General features: G+C 35.5%; 1 protein-coding gene across 5 annotated transcripts; it reads left to right on the plus strand.

The window, feature by feature from the left end:
* Positions 4682 to 10496, plus strand: LOC107609090. 5 transcript variants are annotated; one of them, XM_016310918.2, is made up of 5 exons: positions 4682 to 5064; positions 5159 to 5255; positions 5868 to 6040; positions 6220 to 6420; positions 6757 to 10496. In XM_016310918.2, exons 4-5 carry the CDS (start codon positions 6300 to 6302, stop codon positions 10161 to 10163), a joined length of 3528 nt encoding a protein of 1175 aa, XP_016166404.1. In that variant the 5' UTR covers positions 4682 to 5064; positions 5159 to 5255; positions 5868 to 6040; positions 6220 to 6299; the 3' UTR covers positions 10164 to 10496. The 5 variants fall into 5 exon arrangements, with proteins under 5 accessions (XP_016166404.1, XP_020963256.1, XP_016166407.1 ...); XM_021107597.1 differs by lacking the exon at positions 5868 to 6040 and having other exon boundaries at positions 6757 to 10174; positions 10237 to 10496; XM_016310921.2 differs by lacking the exon at positions 5868 to 6040.

Below are 11546 nucleotides of genomic sequence, written 5' to 3' on the forward strand. Positions count from 1 at the left end.
AAACAGAGCTAACAAGGCATCGGCTAGGTCGTCTAAATATACTAGCAGCTCAACGACCTTCATGAAGACTAAGGTCAAGCTGGTATGTAGCTTCTCTAATTTTGTTTTAACTTAGTTATATTCTTTGACATATCATTAGTAGGCATCCTAACATATTGTTTCAATGCAACATGTGTAGTCAAAATCCTTCGATCATGATGCGTATTGGCAAAGACCTTCAAATACACCCACACTTTGAAGGAGAACAAAGAGAGATTTGCTGATCAACAGTCTGTAGATCATTATGTGAGTAAACATCTGATCTTGTGATATAAAAATTTTAATTAACTGTAATGTTGTCGTCCTAATCATAATGACATGTGTTGCACAGGAGTCCTACACGCAGAGACTAGAGGCCACAACTCAGCAATCTCAGCAAAGTGGGGAGGATGCCAGTGGCTCTGCTGCTTCAGTCATCGATCCCGATGTGATTTGGTGCAAGACCGCCTCAGACCCGTACAAGAACTGCATATACAGGTTGGGGTCGTTCTTCGCTGGTAGCTTTCGCACCTCCATGTTGAGACCATTGTTCGCCTCTGCCACCAGTCGTGCCGTTGATCCCGAGGAAGGCATTGATTTGAGGCTGTAGGTGCAGAAACTCAACTGATGCTTTTACGGACAAGCTCAGAAGCTAAACGAGAGTTGGGAGAGGTATCAGAATATCTTCACATGCGTGACGGACACGGATGAGCTCAGGCTGGAGTGGAGAGAGCAGCTGGAGCGACTTCAGCGGATGGAGTAGCAGATGGCGATGTACCAGGCTCAGATGCGTGCCAATGGCAGCGGTGCTGCTTGTGGCAGTAGTGCTGCTGGTGGAACACAAACACCGCCTTCTCCGCCGCCTCAACAGGACCACGGGAATGATGACGAAGACGACTACCAGGATTTTGGTGATTGGGGCTTTGTTTTACTATTTCATTATATTTGATTTATTTGACTTTGAGTAAACTATCATTTCTACCCACAAAACTTGAACTCGTTGACACATCTACTCATATAATAAGGAAATTACCATTTGTGCCCATAAAATATGGGTTTCGCATAACAAAATTATTGAAACAATAAAAAATCACCTAAAAACTCCAAATTACCCTTATCGTCATCTGTATCAACATCACATTACTCTCTCCACTTCTCTCTCTCTCTCTCTCTCTCTCTCTCTCTCTCTCTCTCTCTCTCTCTCTCTGAAACATGCATGTTATTACAACAGAGACACCGACAACAGTAATAGAACACATCAAATGGAGAAGAACCAGTAACTAATTGAGTCAGCGTAACTACATCATCACAGAAGAAACAGATCCAAGGCCACAAATTCAATCCACAAGGTACAAGTCCACCATTCGTCTCTTCTCCTTTCCACATTCTCCAACAACAACAATAGCCGCACCAACAACAATGATGAAGGGGTAATAGAAAATGAGAGACGAGATGAAGGGTTTGAAGGGTACCTTTGCAGAACTAGGCGTTGAAATCATCAGTAATGGTCCTTAGCAAACTCCCCGCCCTCTGGTTCTCCGGCGACAAAAACCACCAGTAGATGAAATTCTCTTCCAATCTTCTTGTGAAGCCACGGAGTCCAGTCCTCGTCGGAGACCGTGTCCTCGCGCTCTGCAACATCGGTTCGTCATGGCTAATGGAGGTCGCGCAACAATGTTTCTGGGAGTCTATCAAGTTCAAGATTTTTGGAGGTATAGATAGGGTTTGCATCTCGGTGAAGCAGATCAGGAGTGGAAGGGCGTCGGAGGCCTTGGGAGGTGGAGAGAAAGGTGTAGTGGTGGTGATTAGGGGCGTTATCAGTTCGGTTTGGTTCGGTTTTGGACCAAAAACCAACCGAACCGATATGTTCGGTTCCTACAGACACACAACCGTTCGGTTTGCTGCTTTACAACAACCGAACCGAACAGAACCGAACCAACAGCGGTTTGATTTGGTCGATTTTTTCGATTTTTAATTCCTAATGAGAAGAATATGAATCACAATAATTAGAGGTTCAAAATAGTTAATAAACTGAAATAATAAGAGTAAAACATTGAAATGGTTAGGGGTTAGGAATTTTTGTTGTTAGGTTAAAGGTTAAAATGGTTAAAACATTGAAATGTATGTATATCTTCGGTTTGGTTTGGTTTGGTTCGGTTTCTATCGAGCCAACCGAAAACCGAACCGAACCGATCGGTTTTGTCAGAAAAAAAAATCGATTTTTTTGGTTTTTAAATCGGTTGTTGTAATTTTTGGTTTGGTTTTGTGGTAATTTTCGGTCCGGTTCGGTAACTTACACCCCTAGTGGTGATTGTGGGTCTCTTTGCCGCCGCGGTAGCGTTGGGGGAGGTCGACGACGGAAGTCCATTGTGAAGAGGGGTGAGAATAAGAAAAATGGGAAATAAAAGAAGAGAATGCAAAAAAAAAGGGGGGATGATGGTAGTAGTGGTGAAGAGAAGGGTAATTTGGGATTTTAGGTGATTTTTTAGTGTTTGGATAATTTTGTTATACATAACCCATGTTTCATACTTTCATGGGTATAAATAATAATTTCCTTCTTCTATGGGTAGATGTGTCAGCGTTTTCAACTTTTGTAGGTAGAAATAGTAATTTACTCTTTGACTTTTAATTTATTTGAGATTTTTCCAAAGAAATATCCAACTTCAAAATAGACAGTAGCATGGACAACTGAAGGAGTGCTTAATTAAACACATATGTCAATTTCATAATACTTGTCGTTAACTATAAAGTTTAATTATATTTTTTTATATTAAGTAATGTTGTAAATTAATTTAAACTCGAATTATATACTACAAATTATTATTATTTATGAAGTTATTAATTTTTTTAAATATTAATATTTTTTAATAATAAATTATTTTTTAATTTATAAATTTTAATAATATTAGGACAAAAAACTCAAATAAGCTAAGGTGAGGAAAATTTTACACAAATCCGCCAAACCAAAATCTGGTTCATAAATCAACCAATGCACATTTATATGTAGTTCGAACCAGCTCAATTCGAACTCCATTTACATATAATTCGAATCACCTTGATTCGAATTATATACACACGCACCCCCGCACACTAATTCGAATCAAATTGATTCGAATTACACACACAGTAATTCGAATCAGGGTGATTCGAACTACACTCACGCACGTTTAGAAATAAAAGAAAATATTTTATTCCATACAAAATAATTAAAAAATATATTTTATTCTATACAAAATAATTTAAAAAAAAGGATTAAAAGATGTTATAAGTACTATAAAAGTTTGTAATATTCTAGTAATTTAGGTAAATACATGATAAAAATATTTTTTCTTTAATTTCTAAATTATTAGTGACTATGTAGAGTATTTCTTTAATGTCCTAAGTCATTAGGACATTACAAATTTTTATAGTACTTCTAACATTTTTTAAGCCATTTTTTAAATTATTTTGTAAAGAATAAAATATTTTTTGTAGTATAATTTTAATAAATTTATTAAAAAAAATATTCATGAGCTATCAAGAATGGGTATAAGAGTATTGTATAGAATTCGAATTGCTCACCATATAATTTGAATCAGAGTGATTCGAAACTTCTCCATGCGTAATTCAAATCATATAATATCTCACCATATAATTTAAATAATTTTATTAAAAAATTATCATGAATATTTTTTTAAAAATTTATTTAAATTATACCACAAAAAAAATTTTTATTCTACGCAAAATAATTTAAAAAATGGCTTAAAAGATGTTAAGAGTACTATAAAAATTTGTAATGTCCTAATGACTTAGGACATTAAAGAAATACTCTATACAGTCACTAATTACAAATTTTTACAGTACTCCTAACATTTTTGTAGCCATTTTTTTAAATTATTTTGCATAGGATAAAATATTTTTTGTTGTATAATTTAAATAATTTATTAAAAAAATTTATTAAAAAATATTCATGAGCTATTAAAAATGGACAAAAGAATATTGTATGGAATTCGAATTGATAACTCATTAATATTTTAAAGAAGTCTCGTAATTAAATATTTTATTAGTTTTTTTTAATGTATGAAATAAAATATATATTTTTTAATTTTTAAATTATTAATTTTTTAATAAATTTTTTTAATAAATTATTAATTTTTTAACAGCAAAATTCGAATTACCATGAATAATTTGAATCAATCAAATTCGAATTATTTGAAAATGCGTGCGTGAGTGTAGTTCGAAGTGTGTAATTCGAATAAGGGTGATTCGAATTAGTGTGTGGGTGCGTGTGTGTATAATTCGAATCAACTTGATTCGAATTATTTGTAAATGGAGTTCGAATTGAGCTGATTGGAACTACATATAAACGTGCATTGGTGAATTCATGAACCAGATTTTAGTTTGGCAAATTTGTGTAAATTTAATTTTTTTAATGAAAAAGAAAAAAATATTTTAAATTTTTATTTATTATTTATAACGTAAAAATTAATATTGAATTATTTTTTATAACAAATAAACTATAAATAAAAATCAGGATAAGTTCTATACAGGAAATGGCTTAATTCACCAAAATAAATTCTGCTAAGTGCTGACATATGCCACGTCATTGGTTTGTTGAGGGGGACCCGCAACCTTGTGTTACGCTTTAAAGTTTAAATAGGAGCAGCGCCGACTTTGAAAGAACGAAACCCGTTACACACTGCAAACACCTTGGCGCTGTCCCCACTCCCCATTACCCGTTTTTTCTCTCTCTCCCTTTCATTTCTCTCTTTCCAATCGAAGAAGAAACCATTAGACAGTAGACACCAGAAAACACTGCACGAAAAAACACTAAAATAGAGAGAGAAAAGTAAAAGAGAAGAGACACACACTGACAAACGCAAAGAGGTTACACCCAAACAGTTATAGTTTCAGTTAACACAGAGAAGAAGTGACGAACTACGAAAGTCCCTATTTTTCCTCCTTGTTTCTTGGTCGTAGTAGTTGACTCAAAATAAGAAAAGAAAAAAAAAGAAAAAGAAAAAAGCCTTCCCAATTGCCTTCCCAACACGACAGATAATAACAACAGTAACCTCTCTCTCTCTCTGTCTCTCTCTCTCTTTTGAACGTTCATTCTCTCCTGTTATTTACTGTTACTTACTGTTGCTATTCCATTCTTCAGTCATAACCGCATATAGTAACCTAAGCTCCGCCCAAAACGACACAGTTTCGTCACCGTTTCTTCGTGTTCTTTCTCTCCCACGCAACCTCCTCAACAGGTTCGTTATTCCTCTTCATTCCTTCAATCTTTCTCTATATCTGCAAAACACCTTCGATTTTTCGAGAATATCATCCGATCTAATTAACCTGCATCAAGATTCAACTAAGGTGGGGATGTAGCTATAGAAACTAGTTAATTCTTATATCTGATTCTTCATGTGAATGTCTTCTTTTTCTTCGCTTTGTTTTCTCACCTGTTCTTAAAATTTCCCCCTTTATCGTTGTTTGAGCATTGCTTTTTTCGGTTATTTAATATATTTGACTAATTTGAGATGAATGCATAAACAAGTTATATAATTAATGATGATTCGCTCTCTGTGTGCGTGAATTCAAACTTTGTCTTGTACTCTCTGAATTTCTGAGATTTTAACTTCTTGTTCTCTGTTCTTTTCCTCTGTCTGTTTTTGTCACTTCAAGTCAAAATTTTCCTTACATCATAACCGTGTGGCATTTTTGGAAAATATTAATTAAAATAGTAGAAAAAATTGGAAAAAAAAAAAGTTTCTTTGGTGGCTTTCTCCTTTTTATTGATTTTATATATGAAATTGCGATAGAAAATACCATGTGGTGGATAAATTATGAGAATCTTACCTTTATTTTCAAAATTTAAGGGATGTTCCTTTTCAAAGAGCATTTCCATATTCAGGAAAAGCAATTGTTCCAGTAGCAGCTGTATCTTTTGATAGTTAGTGGTGGTGTCCACTTATTTACTAAATTGGAGTTGGTAGAATTAGCTGGTTTAAGGGCCCATGATGATAATCCACTTTGTCAAAACTTACTAAAGGTATAGAGAGGTTGTTTCTTAATGACATATAAGTAACTATGTTGGTTTTGCTTCATCTTGCAGATTCATTTTCTTGAAATATCATAATGCTTTTCCGTCCCATAATTTGCTGTCACTGTTCAGAAGAATCCTTGTTAATCTGTTGCTTCTTTTAATCCTTTTTTATAATTTTTTGCCAGCTGGATTGTTGAGTGAATATGATATTTATTTCCAAGAGTCAATCTTTGGACAATTGAATCATTGACAATTTTGGAGTAAGATGTCTGGTGAATCAGCTCCGAAAATTCGACTTGTTTTATGTCCTAAATGTCGGCAGCTTCTTCAAGAGCATCCAGATTTTGATGTGTACAAGTGTGGTGGATGTGGAACAACACTTCAAGGTAAATAAAAGAAAACATCTACAGTTTTTACTATTTTCAATTTTTCATTCAAAATCTTAAAATTAGAAAACACTGAATATAAATGAAAATAAAAAATGAAGCAAAAGCAGCTAGACCAAACCCTAAAATTTTTCTTTTTTTCTGTGCACTCATGCAAACCAAATTAAGTATTCTGATGTGCCAAACAAATGTTACTGCTTCAGTATATTGAATGGTTTTATGTATTTAAGGAATTTGTATAAAACCCTACATTATAAATGAGGATACTGATTCTACACATATAAGTCTTATGTCTGTTAAATTAGAACTGAAATAATTTCGTTGCTCTCTATTCAGCTAAGAAACGAAGAAGTGGAACTTTGAACTCAGAATCCAGTGCATGTAAAACTGATGCACATCCTGTTTCTGATGATAAGCGTTACAGCCATGGTGAGCAGCTAGCTATTCCTCAGGAGAGTGGTTTGAAGGTGAAAGCAACTAGCTCTTTCTCAGAAGAAAGTTCTTCTGATGGAAAGGAACAAATTCAAAATGGTGAATACAGTGGAGAGGATGTAGTTCGTTCCAAGAAGAATGATATGAAGGAAAAGGCAACTAAATCTTCCTCGGGAGAATGTTCTTTGGATGGAAATGATTTTAAGAATCAAATTCAAAATGGTGAATGCAATGGAAAGGAGGTAGTTCTCTCCCAGAAGAATGATATAAGGGAAAAAGCAATTAGATCTTCCTCAGGAGGATGTTCCCTTGATGAAAATGATCAAAGGGGTCATATTGAAAATGGTGAATGCAATAGAGAGCAGGGAGTTCTTCCCCAGGAAAATGATTTGAGTGAAAAAGCAACTAATATTTCCCCAGGAGAACATTCTTTGGGTGGAAATAATGGAAGGGAGAAAATTGAAAATGGTGAATGTGGTAGAGAGCAGGGTGTTCTTACTGATGAGAAAAATTTGAGAGAAAAAGAAGCTATTTCTTCCTCAAGAGATTGTTCTTTGGATGGAAATGATTCAAGGGAGCAAATTGAAAATGGTGAATGCAATGGCGGGCAGCTCATTTCTTCTAAGAAGGATGGTGTGAGGGAAGAAGCACCTAGATCTTCCATAGGAGAGTGTTCTTTGGATGGAAATGGTGGAAGAGGTCAAGTTGAAAATATTGATTGCAATGGAGAGCAGGTATTTCCTCATTGGGAGAATGGTTCAAGAGAAAAGATAAGATGTTATTTAGATAAAGATGATGGAAGGCATCAAATTCAAAATGTTGAATGCAATGGAGAGCAGCTAGTTCTTCCACGGGAGAATGGGTTGTTGAAACAAGCAACTAGTTCTCCTGGCAGGAATCAAAGTGGAAATGTTGAATGCATGGGGGAGCAGCTTGGATCACTTAATCTATCAGATGAAGTTGCAGAAGAGATGGATAGCTATAAATTGTCAGATATCAGGAGGAATAAAAGAGTGTCAAACAAAGGTTTTTCAAAGGAGCTAGCTAACAGTGAAATTAAGGGCTCATCAAAATCAGTGGCAGAAAATTTAGTAGAAAATGCAAATTATTCAAAGCTGGAACTAGCAAGAGAAGAGCCAAGTGATGAAAATATGCCCGAAAAAGGAGCAGAAGAAGAGTTATTTTGTGCAGTGGGCAAAGATGTCAATAATGATAAATCAGCTGTGGTAGGGGTAAAGTATGAAGTGGACATCAGAGGAGGTAGTTTGGAAGGAGCAGCAGGAGAGTTAAACAATGAAAACTTGTCAGTAAAAGGGGAAGGACATGAGTTAATTTCTGAATTGGGTGGAAAAGATGCTAATGATGCCCAACCGGCTCTAGCAGAAGATCCCAGAAGTGGCCAATCAACAGGTGCGAAATCTGAAGCTGACATTACCATAAAGACTTCTACTGCCAAAGGATCAAGTACTGAGAACTTTGTCTCTGAAAAGGGAAACATTGCTCAATGTAAACTTGAAGAAGGTACACAAGATCGGAAAAAAGTTCACCAGAGTTTTGACTACGTAAGATCCGTGGATGTAGATGCCACAGAAATAGCTAATACCAGCACAGAGTTTAGTGGTACTCTTGGAGAATTGCCTAAATCTCCAGCTACCAGAAGCCTTCATGCCTATGATGGCAGCATCTCTTCTAATGATGGAGTGTACGAGCAGTTCCCTAGTCTAGATTCTTTTGAGAACTCTTATACCGTTGTCAATGATGTTCTTGAGGGAAACTCGAGAAAGGGAAAAGGCCTTGTTGATTGCTATGGAGATCTTGAAACCCAAAACCAATCACATTTTCTAGGAGCAAAGAGGCATCATGTTGTGAGAGACAGAAGATGGAATCCAAACCAAGTTCTGGAGTACACCAGACATGGTCGTTCACATGGTATGAGGACAAGAGATGATTTTTCATCCAACATGCCCTTCCACCGAAGCAGTTCCCAATCCGGCTACGAAAGTGGCAGCCCTTTAAGTCAAACGCTTGATGAGCTCTATGCCAGCTCAAGCTTTGTTTCACCGGACTCCTGTGAGGACCCTGACCAAGAAAAGATGAAACTGATGAGAATTGTTTATAAATTGCAAGATCAACTTAACAGAACCAGATACATGAGTGGGGAAACAAATGGAAGATCATCCATGGATGTCTCTTATAAGGGAAATCATCTTTCAACATACCATAGCCACGACCTTCTTGAAAGAAGATTTCATCACGGTCTTGATTACCCTAGGTGTGAGGGAAGATGTAGCCACGGAAGCAATTGGCGTCGAAGGCATAACTATTCACAACCATATTTATCTGAGGCAACATGCAGTACACACCTTGTTGATCATCCTTGTTATCATTGTTGTCCCCAAGAGTGGCAATGCTCGGCAGAGTTGCCGCCGCGTGTTCTTTACACACATGAAGATCTATGCAGGTACCACCCAGGTCCCAGTTGTTCATCTCACCACTCTCTTCCTTCAAGTCCACAATGGTTCATGAGCCCCAAAATCCCAGGATATGACCTTGAAACAAAATCCTGTGATCAAATACATAGAGTGGCTGAGATGAAGAATTATTTAAGGGAGAAACAGAACTTGAACAAGCGACATTACCGGCCAGTAGCAGGTGGAGCACCTTTCGTGACCTGTCACAAATGCTTCAAGCTGCTGCAGATGCCTGCAGATTTTCTCCTTTTCAAAAGGGTATGTCATCAGCTAAAATGTGGCGCATGTTCAGAGGTACTTAAGTTTTCACTGCAGAACCAAAGCCATATAGTTTCATATGGTGCACCAAGTACTCCGGGTCTCCAATCAAGTCAACTTGATGAACAAAATGAGATGATCATTGACAACAATCTAAATTCTGCATCTCATGCCAACAATGATCATTCTTCTCATGCCGACCCTGTTTCATATTCCGATGATTTTGGCCATTCCATCAGCAAGAGCTATTCCTCAGAAGGTGATCCTGTTTCTCTGACACTGTTACATCCCTCACATGGCAATGAAGATCATAAACAAAGTGTTTTTTCAAATGGTAACTTTGAGCCTATCACAGAGGAGAATAATATTGCTTCAAGAGGTCCTAGTGAAATAGCTATGCATTCCTCCAATGTGTCAGGATCTGAAAAATTGCCACCGGAAATTGAGGGCATAAGGTCTCAACAAAAAAGCTCGCCACTTCATCAATTGATGGGTTATTCTTCACCAAGTCAAGTGATAAGAGGGGTTAATTCCCCTCTTGAATATAAAGAGACCATTTTCAAAGTGGAAAATGATCTATGATCCTAGTCATAGATCTCAAAAAAAAAAAATTTCATGCGTTGGCTCAGATGGAAATCATGTTTAATCTATTCAGAAGAAATCTAAAGTGAAGTTTATCGGAATCTGAGGTTGAGTGATGAGTAATGAGAAGCATACATGCAATGAATTATCTTGTTTTAGATTTCTTGTAGCTGTTTGGTGTATAGACTATAGAACAAGGACAATGAGATTGACTTGTTTCCCTAGAAGTAAATTAGCAAATTTTATGTGCAACACGGCTCAGCAACATATGCTGAATAATATGTAATTGTAAAAGTTTGATTTTAGTGTACATACCAGTAATTGTTGTGTGTATATCTCAAGTTCAAAAAGATATCCCTCGTTCATATTTTCAGGGAAGGAAAATGAGTCCATTCACACGTAATTGGTATCTCTAAGCCGGCAAAGGATTCGATGGTCCCAAAACGTTTGGACTATTAAATGGTCCCATAACAAAACATGTTTTTTTAAGTTTTTTAATAACTGTTAAATAGTCTTTATTTAATTTTAATTATAAATTAGTCTTTTATATATTATTTAATTATAAAATTTATTTTTTATTTTATAAATTATTTTTTTTTATCATTCATCTATCATGTTTATTGAGAATCAAAAACTAAAACAATAATAAATTAGATCTTCCATTAATAGTAATAAAAATTTTACAATCTTAATCGATTATAATTTTATCATTGATCCAATTACGTACGTATTGGGTTAGAAAAATCGTTTTTGTTAAAAATTCAATCGAACTTCAATCGATTGGAATTGATAAACAATCGATTGAATTTTGCAAGGCATGTGAGATTTTTCTTATTCAATCGATTGGTCATATTACCCAATCGATTGAAATCATCAAAGCAATCTGGGTTTAGTTAATTCAAGCGATTGGTTCTGTTACCCCCTTGGTAAATTATTATTTTCGAAAACTCCATTTTTAACTTTAATTTTTCAAATACGAGTTTTTTTTATGCAAAGCAAGTTCGCCGCACTATAATTTTTATAGAGTTTGCCTAACCCCGACAACTTCACTTCAAGTTCTAAAAAAAATGGCTAACTCAAGTTCTTAAATTTCACAATAGACAATGACAACCATTATCATCGTCTCCAGAATACATAGGAGTACACAAGAATATTGGAAAAATAATAGGTTTTTTTTTGGGATAAGCATTGTTTTGGTCCCTCACGTTGAGGGTCAGAATCGAACCCGTCCCCGATGTATATTTTGATTTAAAATCGTCCTTAAAGTCATATTTAAATTTAAAATCGTCCTTTCTAATAAAATTTTTTAATTTATTCCTAAACTACCCTTATAAAAAAAATTATAAAATTAAAAAAAAAAACAAAAGAAAACGCGTGGAGAGT

Source organism: Arachis ipaensis, chromosome B07 (genome assembly GCF_000816755.2).
Source record: "Arachis ipaensis cultivar K30076 chromosome B07, Araip1.1, whole genome shotgun sequence".
Lineage (NCBI taxonomy): Eukaryota > Viridiplantae > Streptophyta > Magnoliopsida > Fabales > Fabaceae > Arachis > Arachis ipaensis.